This window comes from Taeniopygia guttata, chromosome 10 (genome assembly GCF_048771995.1).
Source record: "Taeniopygia guttata chromosome 10, bTaeGut7.mat, whole genome shotgun sequence".
Classification (NCBI taxonomy): domain Eukaryota; kingdom Metazoa; phylum Chordata; class Aves; order Passeriformes; family Estrildidae; genus Taeniopygia; species Taeniopygia guttata.
This window is the reverse complement of record NC_133035.1, coordinates 3,048,225-3,069,943: the sequence shown is the minus strand read 5'-3', so window position 1 is coordinate 3,069,943 and position 21,719 is coordinate 3,048,225. Positions and strand designations below refer to the sequence as shown.

Below are 21,719 nucleotides of genomic sequence, written 5' to 3'. Positions count from 1 at the left end.
TGATTTTTTTGTTCTGTATATTTGGTTTGGGGTTATTTTTTGGGATGTCTCTATTATCCTCAAGAAAGACAATCCCAAGGATCTGGATCCCAACTTAACAGGTCTTCAGCCTGACACTGTCACTGGGGAAACTTCAGTCGTTTTAGAATGTGTTCCTCTATTTCCTCTTTGGATTCTTGAAGGTAGGAGAGCGTTTGAATGCTATCAGCTGCCAAAGCTCATTTATCTGTTGTTTCTTTCACACCACTCCAGCCTTATCTCCAAGTTGCTGTGAATTGCGAGTAGCAGAGACAAAGGGCTCTGTGCAGGGAGGCTGGAGTCCCTCTGGGGGGAAGCCAGAGGCTCTTTGGAGACCAGGGACTCTCTGTGTAGTTCCGTGATAGAGGAAATCACATCAATTTGTTAATTAAGGTCATTTTAGAAGGTAAATCCGATATTAAAAACCCCACAAACAACCAAGCAATGGGAGAAGCTGCAATGCGTCCAGGACAGCCTTTGTTTGCAAGTAGAGGTCGCTTTCAGAGTTTGTGCTTTTTCCTCAATCCCCAGAATTAATCTATGACTTAATTAAACAAATCTTGTTATTAAATGCATATTTGTCTGTTAGGTGGTCTTAAAATATTTGATAATTTTTTTTATTGACCATGAGGTGAAATGGTGAATGGTGAGAGATTAAATAGTTTTGAGATGAGTGCAGGAGTATGTTATTATTATATGAGTGTTATTTCTAAGGTGGGCTTTAAAAACTGAGATGCTCTTTTCTCTGAACCCAGTGTTATGCTGATTGGAAAACTTCTCCTCTGGAAGAATTTGTTTTCTGTTTTCTACAGATGATTAAATTAAGACAAGTCAAAGTGATATTGACACAGAATCGTTTTGCTTGACCAAATACACCAGAAAGACAGTAATTAAAATTCACTTCTTAATGCAAACTAGATGTTAATTACAGAACTCTTTGGGGAATACTTAAAATGGAAAAATAATCATGTTTATCCTGGACTAGAACAGAAGTAAAAAAAAAAACACTGTATGACACTTGCAAGATGTGTTAAGCTCAGAATGGGAGACTTTGTCCTAAGGGCTGAATTGTTCTTGATGGTTCCCAATCTTGGTTCCACAGAGCAAAGGACAGCGCTGCTGGGAGGGCACCCACACCACAGAGGCTGGGAGCAGAGCAGGGAAATACATTTTAGGGCTGGGAATCTGAGGGTCCATGATGTGAATAATCAAAGCAGAAAACACTGTCACACAGACCAAGCCGGTTGAATGTGTTCAGGGGGAGGATGTGAACAGTGCTTGTGCTTGTCACACGTTAAAAACTGTGGAAAACTAACCCAAAAATTCTGTGATGTTCTGCAGAATCGCTTGTGAGAACCTTCACTCCTTTCTACTTCCTGGTGGAGCCCCTGGACGTGCTGTCGGTACGTGGAGCGTCGGTGATCATGAACTGCTCGGCTCAGTGCGAGACCCCTCCCAGAATCGAGTGGAAAAAGGACGGCTCTTTTCTCAACTTGGTGTCGGACGACCGCCGCCAGCTGTTGCCAGATGGATCTTTATTAATTAACAGTGTGGTGCATTCCAAGCACAATAAACCTGATGAAGGATATTATCAGTGCGTGGCGACTGTGGACAGCCTGGGGACCATCGTGAGCAGGACAGCGAAGCTCACCGTGGCAGGTAAGGCTCTGGTTTGGGGGTGTGGCTGAGAACAAGGTGATAGACGGGTAATGTGATGGTGGAGTCTCACAATGAAAAGGCAACTATTATGTATGTGTTAAGAGAAGGTTTATACATTTAGAGTTGAGTTTCACCCCCCATTGTGTTGTTATCAGGGGTGGCCTGGGTTTGGGACATTTGGGAGGGTCACTCGTTGCTGTGGCAGCAGCTGACCTCCAGTCAAGGTGTCAGAAGTGATCTCCACCACTGGGCAGCAAAGAAGGAGTCAATGGACAGAACTTTGGGAGGGCTAAAGGGTTAAAAGGCAAAACCTCCATTGTGTGGATGAGCACATGGTGGGAAATATCCTCTGCTCCCGGTGCTGTAATATTTTCTCTATTCAGTCTTCTGTTGTATTTTTGATAAGGTTTTAATAAACCTTTTAAATTTTTGAAAGTGAGGATCATTTCTCGAAGAAAGGAATGCTCTGCCTGTGGAAAAATGGGAAGATGCTTCCCAAGGAGCATGAGCTGGTTCCGTCACCTCAGGGAAACTGAGGCTGTGGCTCTCATTTTACTGGCTGGGAGTTGGCATGTGTTCTGTTCCTGTAAGCAGCTTAATGTGGGGTATTTCTCAGGAAATGCTGGAGATCAGGAAGCTGCAATGAATGGATTAAGAGAAGTATCAGATGTCTGAAATCACAATGGAGATTTACCACAGCTTAGAAAGGAGAAGAAAACAGGATTTTGCTTTCTTTATGTATAAATAACCTTAAAATAACTTTCTGTGCTTGTATGTGAAGAATTACTTGCTCTGTCCGAAACATTTGGGAAGCTCCTAATAGCAGTGTGTACAATCCCTGCAGGACTGGGAGATGGGTGGGGAGTTGTATTTTTCTGTTTCTTGAGTATCAGGTGTGAACAAGGAATTCTGAGAAGTAACAACCAACCAAACACATGCAATTTTCTATTAAATAGTCCAAGTCATAACCTCGCTTCGGTGTTTCGAGTACCCATTCGACTTGATAGGTGATAGCTTTATTTTGGGGGGTAGGAAGCAGTGAGAGAGTGAAGTTTGCAGGTAAAAATAAGGATTATGTCTGGGAAAAGTGGTCTGTTCTGTCACTTGCTTGTTTCTCAGGGCTTGGTATTGTCAGTTTGTGTCTTGTAAACAGTAAAGCAGGAAGAGACTTGTAATTACTGAGTAAGGGTGAGACTTCAAAAACCACCCAAATGAAAAAAACAAGGTAAACTAAGGCACTGTAACTAGAAAAAAAGCCTGTGAAGCAATTTTCCTTTGTTTCTCTAATGATGTTTGCCAGCCTTTTTCAAACAGTTTTTTTTTCCTTTGCTTAATAAATGTCTCGGGGTAATGAATTCTTCCTGACTGGTGCTCCTGCATCTCCCAGAGCTGCTGCTTCCATCGTTTGTATTCACATGTTGTTCCCATTAACTTAGCTTGTAGCATTGTTGTGAAACATCAGCGATGTCAGAAATAGAAAAATTGGGGTTTTATACCTTAAAAGAGTGACTTTGAGAATCTCTTAATGAGGAATAGATTTCCGAGCTTCTTGGCAATGAGGACAATAAAGGCAGTTCTCCCACACTTCTCTCCAGCAATTACCACCTCCTTGCCTCGCTGCTGTCGGGATTAATTCTGCTGCTTTCCACATGAGAGCCTTCAGCCTCCTGCCTCTGCTATCAGCCTGCTCTATATGATCATTAGGTGAGGTTAATGGGGTTAAAAATGAAGGTAAGCCAAAATGTCTGCTGAATTTCCACTTCCATTTTCTCCTATCTAGGTAGACGGTGCTATTTCAATTGATATTTTCTAAAATGATAGAATCTTTAAGAGCCTTTTGGTACTTGAAAAAGAACCCAAGTACTGGGAAAAAAAAAAAAAAGAAACCCAAGAGCCTACTTTAAAAAAACCTGCAACAAACAACAATGCAGTTCTGGTAAGGATTTTTTCCAAAAAAATCTTAGGTAGAAAACAGAACAAATACAGTCTAGCCCAAGACAATAAAGACCTTCCCCGCACAACCAGTTGCCCTTTTGGCACACATTGGCCTGACAGCTGTGTATTAAGATTATCAATTAATTCCATGCAATAAAAACGGTACTTTTATTGCCCAGAACTAGAGGAAATGCTGGTGACACATGTTGTGCATTACCTTTTGCTATCCTGTGCCTTGGAAACCTGCCCCAGAGCATCTTCTGGCTGCACTGCTGCAGAGGCTTTGGCAGATGTGGGTTTGTGAAAACCTATTTACCACCCCAGACAAGTGCCAAGAGCTGGGCAAGACCATGCTGAGTTTAATCCTCTTGTAGGGGGAAAGGCACTTTGTATGCTGAAGGCTTTGGAATAAGAGGTGGAATATTTAAATCCTGGTTTAGCCTGTTGCTTTTCTTGTCCTCATTTGAATCCCTTAGTTTTAACAGTGGTTTTTAATATTCCTTCCCACTCTTTGTTTTAATTGGCAGCTTTCGGGCTGCGGTGAGCGTGGGCATTGTTGGCATAGTGAGGGCTCCCCTCAGCCTCAAAATTCCAGTGGGAGGGAGCCAATTCCCCTCTTAATTGAGCAGTGGTTCCTCTGCTGTGTGTGGTGTGGTGCTGCCATGCACCTGATCTCTAAAAGGGAACATTATGAAGTGTAGGTTGCATGTTTTAGCAGCTTCTTACTCATGAAATAACTCTTAAAAATTACAAGTTCTGGTGTGTCACGGAGGCCAGGGCAAGGAAATCCAGTAATAACATGTCGTGTTCCATCATGTGGATACAGGGCTGGAATATTCAGTCTTGGAACTGCACAGCTGGTGGGTGATGCTGAGCAATCTGCCTGCAGGAAGGTGGCCAAATTTGGATAAGTTTCTCAAGTTATTTAAAGGACTTTCTATATATTCTAATTTGAGGGATCTAAATATTTTGGGTTTTGGAATCTGAAGCTCTTTCGTTGCCGTAGGATGACAGGGTTTTGATTAGTGAGCCACTGTATGAAAAACTCAACCCAAAATATGCTGAGTGCCTGGGTCTGGGATTGGAGGAATTGTGTTAGAGACAGGCTGGAGTTTCATCCGTTTGTGTGTTTGACCCTGCTCTGAGCGTGCTGTGGCAGGGGAGTGGGTCATGGCAGCTTCACTGTGCACTTGGCAATGTGCCTCTAAAAGGCCTTTCTGTGTGTGATGATCCATGAGATGACTTTGCTCTTTGGGCTTTTGGAAGGGTGAGGATCAAGAGGTCCTGGGGCAACTGAGCCTTGTAAAGAAACTGGTCTTTGCTGCCTTTAGATTTCAAAAAGTCAGAGGATATGATAAAATATTCCACTGTGAAGAATACTTGAAATAGTCTGTAACTTGAAATTGTGTGGTGCTACACCCTGGTAGGAAAGTGTGTGTGGTTCTACCAGGCTTGTAGTAGTAAATCCTCGATGTTTAGGAGCTGCAAACAACAGTAAATGTTAGTTTTCTTTAATGAGCAGCAGTTTGGGGATATGAGTATCTCTTTCCCATTCAGTTTGAGCCTCCACAGTTTAGTTTGTTCAAGCAAATGAGGGTTGAGTTTATCATCAACAGTTTCTGAGGGTAGTGAAGGGAGAAGGTGGTCATACAGTCCATGTAGTGTGTAGGATTTTCCCATTGTTATGATGGATTTGGAATAGGGAAAGTCAAAGGAACTGCCTAATTTATGTAAAGCCACAACACTTTAATCAGTGCCTTGGTACACTATGTTTTTTAATTGGCTTTTGAAATGCAAATCTGTCTTTGATACTTAAGTGCTAGTTAGATCTTAAGAAGGGTAGGGGGTTTAAAAAAGCTGCTGTAAAACATGGATTAAAAATAGATTTACAAAGTTTTGGAGATCTGTGTCTGTAATTCATCTTGGAAAAATAAATATTTATGTATTTCAATAAAAAATATAATGACACGAGCTGAAAATATTCCCGGGATGATCTTTCCCCAGTCACTGGTTACTGTGGCTTGGTAAGAGCTTTTATTGAGAGAACAGATACATGAGTATCTAAAAGTTGGGAGGTGTGACAAGGCACTGAGTTTGATCATGCAGATTTATTTGCTCTGTAAATCCATTTCAAGACTGCTCACTAAATTATTTGTTTCACCTCCTGTCATCTTCTTTCCCCTAGTGAGTCCAGCTGTTTTTCTTCCTTTTTTTCCACTTATCCTTGCAATTGATAATTCTTGGCTTTGAGCTTTGTGTCATTTGCTTGGCTGTGATGAGGCAGCTGTGGCACTGCCTTGGTACAAACTTCAGGTGTGTCTGAGTTTCATTAATTCAGAAGCACTTGCTGATAGCATCTGACTTGCTTTTTCTCACCTCAACTAAATAATCCCCTTGAATTATTATTTCTCATTTAAATATAGAAATTTAATTTTCAAGCCTTCGTTTTGTAATTACTTTTAGAAAAAGTATAGACAAATCACTTCTGTTAAGAAATGCACCTGCCATGTGTAATGTCAGGCTCTAAAATGGTTCAGAAACCAAAAGGATTTACTATGTACTTAGTAAAAGTGTAGTATCTCCTTTGGAACCATTGAGCACATTGCAGGCAGCACAGCCCAGGAGGAGGATGTTCCTGAGAAGTGACTCTGGAAATGCCATGGTGAAGCTTCACGTGTTGTTTTGTGTTGAGACTTTGGGAGGTTTCCTGCTTTTCCGCTTCTAATTGGGCCTGCTGGAGCAGGCTGAGGCCCATTGTGTCCATACTTGGGAGCAGGATTTGGAGTAGTTCCAGCCATACTTGAGCACTTTGCTCCTGAGTACAGTGCTCTCTGCTCTGCTGCCCTTCTCCTGCTGGTCCTTCCTGCCCATCCACGGCCCCTCCAGGCTGCTGTGCTGGGGCACAGGGCTCGGGGCAGGGCATTGACAAAAGGGCTACTCTCAGAAGTGCACTCCAAGCTCCTGGAGCTGTGCTCTGTGGGGTCAGGTGTCCCCAAGTCAGTGTGACCATGCCAAGTGTCACACGGGCCCTGCGGGGAGGAGGGACCTGCCCTCGCTGGGGTTTCTCTGCTGAGAGTTCCTCCAGACATCGGATAGAGGGAATGCACTTCACTCAGGAGGTTGCTACAGTTTTTAGCTGACCACATTGCCTTTTCAAGATTTGTTTGCATCTTGTCTGTGTCTGGCTTGGGGCTTCCAAACTGATGACTGGGAGAGCTGCCCCTGGAGAGCAGCTCCTGGATGGGCTGTGGTGGTTCCTGAGGCTTGGAGTTCTGAGCCAAGAGATGCCAGGGTCTAATCCTGCTTCTGGTGCAGCTCACGACACCAGCTCCAGATCTCCACGCTTTGACTTTTCTCCATGGGTTAATAAAGAATTTCTCTACCATAAATTTAAAGTATTATTTGTTATAATGCACCAAGGTGCTGCAGATGAGGAGGGTGCGTAGAAATGAGGAATTCTGTTTCCATTAGAGACTCTGGATTGTAGGCAGTGGTGAAATCATGGCCAAGAAATCGTTATCCAGGCCATTCCCTGAGCACAGCCTGTGGGAGGGAGCAGGACCTGGAGGGATTTGGGCTTGCAGTTCCTGGTAGAGCTCTGCAAAGCTCAGCAGCACAGGTGTGCTGTGTTTCCTTCTGGGGTGTTAGAGTGCTTAGCTATTGAATATCAATCACTTATTTCTTTATAAATAATGGTGAATAGATAAGGATTTTTTTTCAGGCATTAATTTGAGCTGAAATTTTATCTTTGTTTTTTTGCCATAACTACAAGGAGCTGCACGGAAGTAGACAGATTGGTTCTGTTTGCTCATGTCCTCTGAGATGTTTGCCAAGATCTAAAGATTACAGCTGAGCAGTGTTTTATTTCTCACTAGACTCAATGTGCCATCCCAAAGTGAGAGAAGAGCTCAGGACAAACTGTCCCAGCTCTGCAGAGATTGGGTTAACTTAGAAATAACAGCATGTTTTTATCCAGGATTACACATTGCCTTTAACAGCAAGGAGAAAAAAGTAATTTTGATCCGATCTTCGTGAATAAAGAACATTCTGTATCTCAGAATTGAAAAAAAAGCTCGGAGTAGAGATACTTCGGAGGAGGGTACTTAAGAGCACTTAGCCAGGAATTGACATGGGTGATAAATTTTCCTTGCAGAAATATATTTTTCTATGAAAAAAGCATCTGTGTTGTTCATAAATTGTCTTAGATCAAAATAAGTTTCTTCATGACAAGTAAATGGCAAAGGTGGTTTTAACACAACTGCAGTTTGTACACGTTCTGTCAGATGTTACTGAAAGTGTGAGAGTTTAGACACTTAAGACAATAAATGTTCTGTCTTATTTGTCGTTCTCAATTCTTGCAGTTCGTATTTGTCCAGTCAAAGTAGCAAAGAAAATCTATGTGAGCCTTTGAATTGGTCTTCAGTTCTTGGACTGAAGAAAAAGGTCCAGGTTCAAAACTATTATAAATTTTTCGTCTCAGACTGGGATTTAATACCAGAGCCTCTTGCCATGTCCAGGGCAGAGAAGGGCAGGACTTGCCTGCGTCTGGATTACACTGGAATCCTGGGGAAAGCCCAAAGCAGGGAGTGTGACCTGCTTCTTTTGAAACTCTTCATTGGCATCTAATGACCAAGTCAGAGCCCATGTGAAGAGACTCTTAATTTGGTTGCTTAAAACTGGTTCCTATTGAAAAACACTTTTTCTTAAGCTTTTGCGTTTCAAGTTTATTTCACCTTATATCAAACCAAATCCAGCAGCTCATTGTGACTAATACTATCCCTGTCCCAAATTCTGTGGGTCAGTGAGCCAGTTAAAGCTTATTTGTGCTTGCTGGAGGGTGACAAATGCTCTGCTGAAGCTGGAGCAGAGGGGGCACAGGGAGATGTGTGGCACTCGTGCCTGAGCTTCCTGCTTTAGTAATGATGTAATAGCACTGCTCAGAAAAAAACTTGTGCTTTCTAGATTGAAATTCAAATCCCGTGCAATGCAAGTCTTGTAACTGGCAAAGGGAATATTCTTTGTGCATTGAGATCATGGGCAAAGTTATGTTCATGTAGTTCAGAATAATATAAACTTACTGTAAGAAATGGGAGCTCTTTGCAGCATAATCTTTACCTTTGCCTTTGAAAATATGGCAGGTGATAGAGTTATTCTGTGGAGAAACAGGAATTTGGTGGAAGGGAGTTTGGGGCCAAATCCCTGAAATCCCATGAGTTCATGCTTGGCTGTGGGGTCTGGATGGTGCGACAGGACAAAGTGACACCCTACTGATTGTGCACCAACACCCCTAAACAAGAAATTTGGCTGAACTTTGTTTAGATTGGATTCTCATTTGTTAATATTTTGACTCAGATCAGATTTTTCTCTTTCTGCTCTGCATGTCAGCACCAGCAATCCCTGTGTAATTCTGTTTGACAAGTTAGCGCGGCGCTCGCTCGGAATCCCGAGCTGTCAGCAGAGTGGTTACATCTGCAGCCTGTGCTCCTCACTCCCTGCCTGCTCCAGTGTGCAGTCAGCGAGAGATTTCAGCTTTATTAGTCTCCACTGAAGGCTCTGTGCCCTGACATTGTTCAGGTTTCTGACTGACTCACTATTGCTTTTTGAAATGATAAGAACATGTACTATTGCCCCAAGTGAAAGGTGACACAAAAGCAGCAAGGGTAAGAAGTAGCAAGGCACAAGGGTATCTCTGATTAATGTTTTATTTTTCTGTATCAAAAAATCAAGATGAAATTTAATAACACTGAAAAGGAAACAAAATTGAGGAAAAATATTTTGAATAAGGAAAAATCATGACATTTGCTAGGGTTGATTTCAGTGAGGCTAGTTCTCAGTAACATTTTTAAAAGCATAGGGTATGTCTCACCGTTCACATAAATACACTGGGAATCAGAATGTTAAAAATTGTTAAAACTCTCCAAGCCCTATTCATTTGCCTATAGAAACCCCTGTTTTGGGGGAGCATGGGGAAATGTCTCTACATAATTTGTATGTTTCTGTCAAGGTGTTGTTCTTCCTTCTGTAACAGCTCTGAAGTTGGCCCTGGCTTAAATGCACTGTCAAGCTGTTCTTAAAAACAGAGTAAAAATTAGGCAAAGAAAGGCTGTGTTGTGGAGAGACCTCTAAAAACCTATTCCTAATCCTCTGAGGTTCATGGCCAGCAGCTGCTGGAGAGGTCAGTGGTGTGCAGATGCCACCTGAGCTGTGTTGCCCTCGTGCTGAGCTGTGCTTGTGTTGGATAAGTTGCAGTTATAATGCTTTTAGTGTTTGCCTTTATCCTGCCATGCACCCTTGTTGTCTCCAGACACCTCTTTGAGCTGCATGTTTCTGTCTGTAAAAGTTCTTTGTGCTTTGTGTTTGTCTGCTGTTCTGTCAGCCTTAAAGCACCCTGGTTTTTGGGGCTTTCTTTGCTATTCACGCATCCCGAGGAGTTTGCAGTGAAATTGTTGGTTATTTCCTGTCTCTAAATGCCTGTTGTCAGGTACCAGCTGTCTTTGTCACTGTCTATAGAGTTGCCTGCAAAAGTTTTTCAGGTCTTTCCTTTCTTCCAGTTTTGTGATAAATTTATCCTGACAGTCTTCTCTATGCATTAATCTTCTTTGAATAGCTTGTTCACATGAGCTTCCGTAATTGATAGCCTCGCCTGGAACTAAAATTATTTAACCTGTCAAGCTCTTTTCTTTCACCACAACCCTCGGATCTTATTCTTCTTTTGTTATGGCTCTCGATTTTGTTTTAGAAAGAGTAATTGTGAGCCTGTAGGGTTCTTATTTTTAGGCAGTCTATTGATGAAGACCTGAAGTTCCTTAAATGATGAGGCAATCTGTGTGCCTTATCTTTAGGGCTTCTCTTGAAATCCCACAGGGGTTTCATTGGTTTTGCTATTAGAATGATCCTCAACAGCAGCAAATAAATGACTCCATGGTTTGCATGCCTTCAATTCATTTTTTTCTAGCATTAGAATGTTGTTTTAGCTGTTTCTTGGTGTCTGTGGAAGTCAGATTCATTGGCTGCTGCAGCTTTTCCTGCTGCTGCTGGAGCTTTGTGTTGTTTGGCCTTTGAACTGCCAGTCCTTTCTCCAATTTTCATGAGACTATTTCATGTCCTCCATCAGAAGATCTATTTTTTTAGCTTATCTGTGCCATTCCTTGCAGCACTTCTTGAGCCTGACCATGTGCTATGGACTGACATCCCCACCTCACTCGCACTCTTTTCTAGTAATTGTGGTTTTCAGGTGACCTGTGTATTTTTGAAGATCTTCATTCAGTCATTTTGTCACTCCCATTTCATTCCTGAAATAATTTATTAATCTCTTCTTGATATCACCTAACTAGAATTTGGATTTGCTTGTTTTGCCAGGTAGAACATCATATTATGCTGATGTGTTTTCCTTGTCCAAACACCCTCTAAAGTTTTTGGATGTGTAGTAAATAAAAGGGAGAAATTGTTCCCTATGAGGGTGGTGAGGCCCTGGCACAGGTTGCCTAGAGAAGCTGTGGCTGCTCCTGGTTCCCTGGAAGTGTCCAAGGCCAGGTTGGACAATATTTTCTGAAATATTTTGCTATTTCTCACTATGTTTTTTTGTGGACCTTCCCTATATCGTCAGATAATTGAGCTTGAAAGGAGACTTGGGACATCTGGAGTTCAGTTGTTTGTTCAGAAGAGCTCTGAGGTGCCACCAGGTCACTCGGTGTGTCATTGTGTGGGACAGTACCTGGTCTGTTACTGATGTGTCCAGTGACATTTTCCTCTGTCCATTCCGGCCAAGGGACGCTGTTTTTTTATCAGCACATACCACGTTGCCCATGCTGTCACGGCTGTGTTTAACCAGGTCAGAATTCTGGTTATGCACTGACATTTCTCATTTGTGTTCTGTTTTCCATGTACTTCCCACTTCTGGTTAGCCAGCAAGGACATTTGGTAGGTTTTCGTTTCTCCATGTTCCAGTCCTTGAAAAATCCTCATCCCTTCCCTGAGCAGCTGTCTCCTGCCTGGATTTTTGGTTCCATTCTCCCCTGTCTGGTTTGCCTAAAGCAAGAGGGGAGAATGATGTGCTGCTTGGTGTTTGTAGCGAGAACTGGAAGCATCTGGCCTTATCCTAATTCAGGTGGTGGTGGACTTGTGTTCTGCAGGAGAGTTTGTAATTACAAAGTCTGCTCCGTGTGCCAGTGAGATCCATGAAATATGTCTCATTAGCAGCAGTGTATTTTAAGCCGTTTCACACCTCTGCCACTCCAACAAATGATGCTGAATAATGTTGGAGAGAAGGAGCTGTGATAATTTAATGAAGTGTCCACAGATGGCTGGACTTATTAATTTTTTAGCAGGGTTGGGGTGAGGAGCTGATGCACTAACAAAATAGGCGGCATCTTTGTGATTGCTGCGCTGCTGAGGGGTAGCAGATGTTGGAGCTGTCCTAACAATAGAAGATCATGTTCCCTTTCTCCAGTACCTCCTCATGGTGCTGAAATCTCCACACTTCCCAAGAGGCTGTTTGGGGAAAGGAGTCATAGTTACAGATTTGTCATGAGTTCAAATTCGATCAGGCAGACAGGAATGGAGGAAAATTCAAGTGGCTGAAATTTGTGAGCAGTTTGTGGGATCATTCACAGGCTAGTTGGATGAATTTCAGATTGAAAGGGGAATGTTTGGAGATGGTGCTGCTGGAGTTTAGAGTTGGGTTAGTTAGGAGGAACTTGAATGAAAGTTAACTCTGGGCAGCAAAGGCTTTTCACAGATGGTATCCAGGAGGGAACAGGATGGAAAACCTGCCAGCTGCTCCTGTGCTTTACTTTTTCCATATTGCAGTAGAAACAGGGGAAAAAATGGAAAACATTTGCTGAGCACATCGAGATGTCACAAGAAGGCCTGAAACCAGCCTTGGGAAAATGTTAATTGCACAAACATGTGATATGTGTGTTTTTAGAACAGTTTAATGCTTGTACGAAGTGTTATCTTAAATTCCAGTCAGAGCAGTGGCAGCAGAGTGAGGAAAACTCATAGAGGCTTGTGACCACTGTACAGCCCTACCACAGGCAGGAAAAGGGGTCTCCTCCTCCCCAGCTTTCTCTTCCCTAGAGATGAGGAGATGGTTCTCCTTTCTCACTTCCCTTTTGCATTGTTGATCTGGTGAGATGGGTCCCAAAGGGTTGGTAGGACTCGGTGGGCATTAAACGTGTGTGGCAATGGCATCCACATAAACCAAAGCAGCATTTGCAGTGTTGCTGGCAGCCTGCAGAGCACAGGCAGGTGTGACTCTGGAGTTATTGCACTCAGGTGAGCAAGGTATTTAGTAATGGTTGATAATGAAGCTTTTTTCCTCTCAGTCTCCTTGGAACTGACTGGCACTGGCTGCAGTTGCAGGGAGGCTGCTGAACTAGATTGGCATCTGGCTCAGGGCAGTGAATTCCCTGATTCTGCAGACTATAGGAGATGAAATACTGGCTCCATTGAGGGCAGGAGACTACAGCCAGAATTTTAACCATCTGTGTTTTCCAGGAGCATGGGAATTATTGCTCTTCTAGGCACATTTTTTTCAGAAATGGAGACAATGGGCCACAAATCTCAGTAACGCTGAGACTGGGAATGCTGATTGAATGCACCACATTTGCATTAATAGATTGTTCATTCACATTCCTACCATTGCTCTGGGCTTGGATGAGGGAAAGGAAGAAACAAAAGGGAAGGAGGAAAGAGGCACAGAGTTGACTTCCCCACCTTCCCTGCCATTTGCATTGTCCTAGCAGAAATGAGGGGTTTGGGATGCATCTAATGCCTGTTAAATGCACGAGTGCACTGTTGCTTATGTGTTCTCCTGCCTGTGTTTAGAGAACATTCCAAATGGAAAATCATCCTTCCTAAATTGAGTTTATTAACCTGCATTCCTGCTAGGTCAGTAGTATTTTCCTTTGGTGTTCTGAAATCAATACCTAATGTATGTGCACTGCCACAGAATGATTAATGTGTGTACAAACATGAAAAAATTGTCTTCAATGTCAGAAGCCCAAAGTGTCATTTATCATGACATTCATTTACCAAAAGATGGGCTGGTGTCTTCAGCTGACCCTGCAACACATGGGTGAGGAGTGTATCTTCCATCCCTGGCAGTGTCCAGGGCCAGATTGGACAGGGCTTGGAGCATCCTGAGATAGTGGAAGGTCTCCCCACACATGGCACGGGGTGCCACTGGATGGGCTTTAAGGTCCCTTCCAACCCAAACTATCCTGGGATTCTACTCATCATTAGAACTTCTTGCTCAGCCTTCTTGACTGATGTGTTTGGGAAATACAAAGCACTGAGAAAAAAGTATCAATTTTTTTTAAAGTTAACTTTAAAAATGGTTTTTAAAGTGTTTGTAGTTTAACTAGACAGAATTGGCTTATGTGGTAATGTCTCTAAAATTATTATAGAAAGTTCAGGAAACGCTGGCTTAGAAGTTGATAATTGGTGTTTTGAAGAGAGCAGCTCTGTAATACAGAGGTTCTGGGCTGGGAGATGAAAGGGTATTTTCTAGTGGCTCACTGCTGCAGGAGGTGTGCCAGCACTCTGGGACCTGCTTCTGGATTTATAAACAGATCTCTAAATTAATAGTAATTAAGGCCTGGATTTGGAGTGCTTTTTATAATGCATCATGATTGTTTTGTGGTTGTTTGTTAGCTAAAGCAAAGGGTCCTCCTCCACAATGGAGGCTTTTACGCAGTGCAAATTGCCAATAATTGTAGAATAAGAGAAAATTACTCTTTAGGACAAAATTATAGGCTAGGTTAAAATATATATTTTAAAACCACACAGGACTATGACGAAATACAGGTTTTAGTGGCATTTAAGATGACTTGGAAAATGAACTGTAATTTAATTTCTAGTGAGTAATGAAACCATCTTGAATAAAGCTTATTTAACCTCAGTGGAGCACCTGCACACAACAGAAGGCACAAGGTCTGTCTTGTCCAGGAAATGAACAGTACTTGTAAAGGATTACAATCAAAGCATATTTGAGCTGTATGTGAGAAATTGCAGGGTTTCAGTCCTCCAGGAATGTTCCTGCTTGTGCTTCAAGTAGCCACCATGGGGCTGTAGCAGTGGGAGCTGCTGGGAGCAAAGAGATGGCAACAGGTGAGGTGAAAACAGAAGTCATGGGGTCACCTGGCTAAAGGAGGAGACCCAGGATTCCCTCCCAGGATGGGGAAAGAACTGGCTTAATATGCAGGGCTCTTAATAAATGAGAATATTGAGAGGGATAAGAATCAGAGGTAATTATGAACATATAATGGGTTCTGTCAAGAAGGACATTTTTCAGAAAGGACAGATGCTTCAGAGACTGGAGTTCAGAGGCTCAGGGTTAACAGCCTCATCAGCTGTAAGAACAACCCATTTACCCACTGAATTAGTGAGTGTGGCAAATGAGAGACCTTGTTACCCTTGGTCTCATCTCACAGGAGGAATTAAGTAATGCTCCAGACTGGCTAATGATGGAACTTCTGAGTGCAGTGTGCCATCAGGCAGGTGCAGAGACACCTTGGGATTGTGCCGGGACAGAGGGATGGGTCATTCAGGAGAGGAGAAGGTTACTTGGGTTCTAGGATTGATTGTGCAGAGCCACTGAGATGGTTCCATCTTTTGGGAAGATCTTTTCAATAGACAGAGAAGCAGTTTTGAAATATTTCTGTGGAGGTTTATGATCTTAAATTACTCGAGGCACTGGAGTTTGTCTTTCTGCCAGGAGTGCTTGGTGGGAGAGCAGGAGGCATTGGGGGTCAGTTGGAGCAAGGGAGGTTCTGACTGGGTGTAAAGAGGGAGTTCTGCTCCATGAGGTAGAACAGGTTGCCCAAGGGTTGTGCAGTCTCCACCTCTTGGGGATTTTTGAGGTCTGACTGGACAAATCCCTAAGTAACCAGTTCTGACCTTGTAGCTGATTCTGCTCTGGCTGGGTCCCTTACTTCCAAAATTATCCTGCCATTCTGCATCTGTAAAGGTGGGTAGAGTGGTAGGGGAATGAGGGAGAGAAACTCAAGATTGTAGCTTCATTAAGCAGGAGAAAAGTTGAAAGAAGTTGGATTTTTTTGTTCCTGTGAATACCTTGGAGGGACTAATGGATAAATATCAAAGATGCAAAATAATACCAAAACAAGGTCAAGATCAAAGGACTGCAAGTTGGTTGGAAGTACACTGGGAGGGGAAACTAGAATCAGAAAGTTTATTGGAGGAATGAAGTTATGGAAGGAGTCCCCAGGTGGGACTCAGAGAGGGAAGAAAGTACGTAACAGTTGGAGATGAACTGTTCAGGGTTATGGAAGGAACTTGACAGGACAAGAGGGATTTATATGTTAGGATATATAAATCCTAATCCTAAATGTTAGGATATATGAATCCTCCTCCAGTCTGGCTGTCCTGCAGGATTGGGCCTTTTACTGTTGCATTCCCAGTGCATTTGTGATAGGTATTAAGTGAGACTTGTGTAAATAGGGGGTTGAACTGTGGCAGATCTGATAATTTCCATGTGCAGAATACTTAGGATGGGGTGACTGTGGCTGGCTGTCCATCCAGCTGTGCCCTCACTCTGCTCTTCAGCAGGATGGAGAGGAAATAAGATTCAAATTACTGAGTCAAGATGGGATCACTCCCAGTTACTGTAATGGCAGAACAACCTTGACTTGCAGAAAATTAATTTAATTTCTTGACAACTAAAGTAATTTGAGTGGTAAGAAAAAAAACCAAACTACTCTCACTGCAGGTTCCCCATTTCAGCTCCCTGCCTTCATTCCCAATTCTTCAACCTCATGCTCTACCCTGGTCTCCCCAGGATGACACCCAAAGCTGCCCTTCCTCCTCTCCCTCCGCCTCCTCTGACCTGCCCACTCCAGGATTGTGCCTCGCACTTGCCTCACTGTCCCATGGTTTTCCCTGTCTTGGATGTGCTTCATGGATGTGTCCCCAGCTTCCCTGGCTGCCTCAGCTGTGGCTCCATGGAACCAGCTCCAGCTGTGCCCCCACCTCTTCCCACAGCTTCCCCAGGGGTTTGGCCTCCCCAGCCCAACTGTGAAGCCATTAAGTGGGCTCTGGGTGTTTCTGGAGAGCATTTTTATGGAAAAGGTGGCATGGGTTGTGCAGCACTGCTGAGTGAGCTCTGTGGTGTGTCCTAGGGAAACTCCGCTCTCAGCCACACTGAGAACGTTCATATGCAAATGTTTATCTCAATATTTTCCTTGTGGCGCTGTACAGAGGCTTTTGTAGCTGGAGTTGGTAAGTGAAGGTGTTTTGTGAGCTGCATTGTAGAAGCCGTGGCTCCCCCATCCCTGGAAGTGTGCCAGGCTGGAGAGGGCTTGGAGGAGCCTGGGATAGTGGAAGGTGTCCCTGCCCATGGCAGGGGGTGGGACTGAATGAGCTTTAAGGTCCCTTCCAAGCCAAACCATTCCAGGATTCTGTGATTATTGGGTTTGTTTGCCTTTACACCATCCATGTTTAGCGTTGTCCTGTCAGCTGTTAAGGTTTTTAAAGAGTTGGAGAGCATCTTAACTTTTCCAAAACTACGTTCTTGAGTCGAACTTCCAGATTTTGGTGTCGTGTTCAGAACATCTCAAACTTATTGTTTTTTTTTGGTTTTCTTGCAGGTCTGCCCAGGTTCACGAGCCAGCCCGAGCCCACCTCCGTGTACCGCGGTGGCAGCGCCGTGCTGGGCTGCGAGGTGACGGCCGAGCTGGCACCGCTGCTGCGCTGGGAGCGCGAGCGCCAGGCGCTGCCCCCGGAGCCGCGGCTGCTGCAGCTGCCCGGCGGGGCCCTGCTGCTCACCAACGCCTCGGACACCGACGCGGGGCTCTACCGCTGCGCCCTCGACACCGGCGGCGCCCCCAAGTACAGCGACGAGGCCGAGCTCAAAGTCCTGCCAGGTACCCACTGCTGCTCTCCGGGCTGAGCTGCTGCAGGCCCTGAGCTCCTCAGGGCTGGACACTGGAGACGCTCACAGGCTGCTTTCCGTATTCAATGGTTCAGCTTTTGAGGCATTTTGGGGAAAACATTTTTAAAAGCTGACAGTAATACACTTCCATTGGGATGTGATACTGTTTCTTTGAGTATAAATGGTTGGGGACTTCTATATTTTTTTTCAGGTTGAATCCTATGTTTCAAACCCTGTGGAAGCTTCACAAAGAAATCGATGTTTAGTCTGTCGCTCTTGGGATGCTTAAGCTGAGGTGTTTTTAGTTCTTCCCATATTCAGAAAGTTCTGACCATCTAAACATTGGGACCTTTGGGAAAGTCTCCAACTCAGGGTCTTTGTCCACAGTCCCTGAGCTCTTCACAGTTGTTGGAGACACTCACAGGCTGCCTTCCCATATTTAAGGGTTCAGCTTTTGAGGCATTTTGGGGAAAGACTTTAAAAAAAAAAAAAACAACAATGATGTATTTCTATTGTGACATGATACGAAATGGGAATTGACTGTTTCTGTGAGTATAAAAGTTTGGGGATTTCTGTTTCTCGGGTTGAATCCCATGTTTCAAACCCTGGAAGCTTCACAAAGAAATTGGTTCTTAGTCTGTCTCTCTTGGGATGCTTAAGCTGAGGTGCTTTTAATTGTCCCAGTATTCTGGAAATTCTCATTGTCTAATTAATGGGACCTTTTGGGAAGTCTCCAACCCTCAGAGGGGATGACATTTTATTTTGGAAGGTTCAGCTTTGCCTGTTGTTCTGAAATGTTGAGATATTTTTGGTAGAACAGAAGTCCAGTGCTGATGTAAACTGTTGGCACATTCAGTGTGTTCTGTTCCCAGTGACACCACCAGCTGTTCTCATACAAAGGTTTGAAAAGTGACCAAAAATAGGACAGGAATGTGGGTTGTGCTTTCCCAAACTAGGGAAATACAGTCTGTGTTTCATATGAGGTTTCTTAATTGTTCCCAGAGCTGTCTCTTCTGGATTTAGTCTCCATGTTGGAATTCTCATTCAGTTGTTACTCTTGGAGAGCTGCTGGAGGGAGCTGCTGAGTTTCCATCTCAGGAAGCTCTCAGGGTTAGGCTGGACAATGTCATGGTTGGCCTGACCTGGTGTGGGCAGCAGGTGGACTTGAGGCAGGTGGGGGCACCTTCAGGGGTCCCTTTCAAGGAATAGTTCTGTTTCTTGTGACTATGGCCCTTCTCTACTTAGAATACTAAATTATTCTGTAAAATACCCCAATTTTTACAATTATAGCCCTCTTTTGAAATTGGGATGTTGGAAATCAATCATGCTTAAAGTAGGACTGTTTCATTCAGTTCTTTAGCCTTTCCAAAGCCGTGTCTCTTCTCCAACTAAGGATAGGGTTTGAAAAAAAGCACTTTTGGAAAAGATGCTTGATTGAATTCCTGTAGTTTGGATTGACTTCATGTTTCTGCAGCCCTTCAAACGCTGACGATTTTGCTGATTTTTTTAATGGAATCTGAAGATTTCTTGAAAACTTCTATACTACACTGATCTTTTGAATCCTTTTTGGCTCCAGCTGTAGTTTCCTTGCTTTTGTAATGCTTTGCTGAAATTGATGAAATAGAGCTGTGTTAGGGAATTCAAACTATGCTGTTTCTTTGCTCCATCATGAATCCAAAAGTATCGATAGTGAAGTTGGGCAAAATCCCTCCCTGCAGGCTTTTTTTTTTTTTTTTAGAAAGTGGGATTACGCTGTTGAAGGGAAAGCTCCCTTAGTCTTGAGCAGCCTTGTAATTGATTGCTTGGCCTGAGAAGTATTTGAAAGAAGGATTTGAATTAATCTGTTCTTTATTCACTTGATTCCTCTTTTAAATGGTTATCTGATGTGTGGCTGACAGTGAACCCACCACTGCTTCCCAGGCTTTGAAACACACCCAGCACACTCCTGCATCCCAGAGATTTGCATCTTCAGACAGTGTTCTGCTGCTTAAATGTTCTGCTTTGTCTGACACCAGGCTGCCACTGAGCAGAAAGATGCATTTCTGAGCTCTGCCACTTCACAGTGGGTGCTTTCAAACGTAGGACTGCAAGAGAAAAATGTCACTTAACTTTGGGATCCAGTTTCCATTTACCTGTGAGCTGAACTCCCTTCTGGGAGATTGGAGCAGTCAGAGTGGTGTCTCCAGGGAATGATCCTGGCTCCTCTCCGTGTAAGAGTGGCTGCCTGGAGATGTTGTATCCCTGCTTGGGTGGCTCCACGTGCTGCTCCAGGTCCCTGGCACTTCATTATTCCCCATGCACAGCAGGGTAGGCGGAGCAGTTCCTGCCAGGAATGTGGGCAGAGCTGCAGGGATGGGGCTGGCTGATCCAGGACTGCTCAGAGCTTGGCTGCCTATGCCAACTCCCACACGGGATTTCCACCTGTTCTGCTTCCCCCAAGTGTCCTGGCACCTCCTCGTGTTGTGCCTTGGAGCTCGTGTATGTCCTGAGCTCAGTGCTGTGAACACTCAGTATTATTTTTGGTGTTTTGAGCTGAAGAACACCAAAACAACAACTTCCTGAAATGCCTGTGAGTAGCACCTCGGGCCCAAGTGAGAGAGCAGCTAAATATGTGTGTGATGAGACACAGAACGTACTTCATTCAGGGAGCAGGAGTAGAGTAGGTGCAGAATATTCTGTCCTCATTTTAGTGGCCAGAAATAGTTTGAGGCTTTGTCCAGTTGTGGAGCTTTGCTGCCATAACACCCTCAAACACCCCTCAGAGTGCTGGCAGTGCAGGAGTTAGTGCAGGGTGAGCAGGGGTTACCCAGCCCAGAGTGGAGCTGCTCTGTAGAGCTCATTTCCTCTAGGTACAGTGCAGGGCACAGACAGAGGGTACGCCCTGTAGTAGGGACTGAATAAATGTGCCCATGGCTTGTGCTTCTTACGGGTGGGAAGAAAAAGGAACAAACCCCTGTCAGCTTAGTCCAATGTAGAGCTGCTTCAGAGGATTCCCTGTTTTCATAAGGATGGAAAGCTGTGGTGGGGCATTTTTGTTTTGTTACTTCAGCATGCACATTCCTTGGTTGTTGTATTTTACTTGGGGTCAGTCACTGCTGCAATAATTTAACTTTCCAGTGTGTAAAAGCACTTCCTCAGGAAGCTTCCTGATGAAGCCCAAGGCTTGCTGGGCAAACTCAAAGCTTCTCCTTTCTTTCCTAAATCTCTGCTACCTGGTGGAAGTACCAGTTTCAGGGCTGTAATTTTGAGCTGGAATAGTTTCCCAGGGAGTTGGAAGAGTGAGAATCCCAAGAGTGGGGAATCATTTTGCATGTCTGGAGGAAATGGTAACAAGGCTGGGAGAGGCTGTGGGTGAGGTGGGGATGGAATCCTCCGGAAGGGCAGGAAAGGAATTAGAGATTTCATTTGTGATTTTTCTTGGGCCGGTTGGATCTTGGTTCAGAGGGTTTTTGGTGGTTTTTATCATGCCCATCTTCTGGTTTTGCGCCTGGTGCCAGCTGTGTGGTGTCCCGTTTGCAGCTGCAGAGGAGCCGCAGAGGCTGGTGCTGCTGAAGCCGCCCTCGTCCCTCAGCCGGCTGCCCGGGCAGAGCGCGCTGTTCCCCTGCGTCGCTGCCGGCGTCCCTCCTCCCCTCATCCGCTGGACCAGGAACGATGAGGAGCTTCCCACTGACGGGTGAGTAACGGCTGACAGCCCCCTCCTTGTCCTACGGCAGCAATCCAGCTGGACTCAGAATTTGGGATTGTGCACACCTTCCTTTGGGCCTGAAACCTGGTGAGCAGAGGCTGATCCCAAATGCTGCGGGGCTTCAAGACTCGGTGTTGGGATAAGGGAGGTAGTTCAGGAGACTTTGGAACAGTGTCAGGATATTTTTTTGTAGCCGTTTGAAGCCAAGGAATCTTGTCTGAAGCAGGGAGGATATTAAGAATAGATAACTTTTAGACTGGCACTGGAGTAGAAGCAGCAATTGAGGGAATACGGACACTGCAGGAAAAGGAGGATGAGTTGTGGTATTCTGAGTGTGAAGCCCTGCACTCATTCTTTCTGCAGTGGAAATGTTCACTCTGTGTCAGAATATCCCACAGGAATGGAAGAATAAGTGTTTAAAGCAAAATGACACATTTTCTCGTTAAAATAGAATAATAAAACCGTAGACATGATGGCAAAAAATCAGTGAGCTTTCAGAGATGTATAGAGTGAGAACTTATACATTGTCAT

The 21,719-nt window shown here is 44.2% G+C and overlaps 1 protein-coding gene across 8 annotated transcripts in view; it reads left to right on the top strand.

Annotated features, from left to right (window-relative positions):
• Window positions 1–21,719, top strand: part of NEO1 (neogenin 1) — a 165,835-nt gene that overhangs the window by 50,415 nt on the left and 93,701 nt on the right. For all 8 annotated transcript variants that reach the window (XM_032750345.3, XM_032750344.3, XM_032750343.3 and 5 more), the window contains exons 2-4: window positions 1,360–1,677; window positions 17,220–17,495; window positions 21,023–21,176. In XM_032750345.3, coding sequence (XP_032606236.3) covers window positions 1,360–1,677; window positions 17,220–17,495; window positions 21,023–21,176 — 748 coding nt within the window. The remainder of the gene's footprint in view (window positions 1–1,359; window positions 1,678–17,219; window positions 17,496–21,022; window positions 21,177–21,719) is intronic.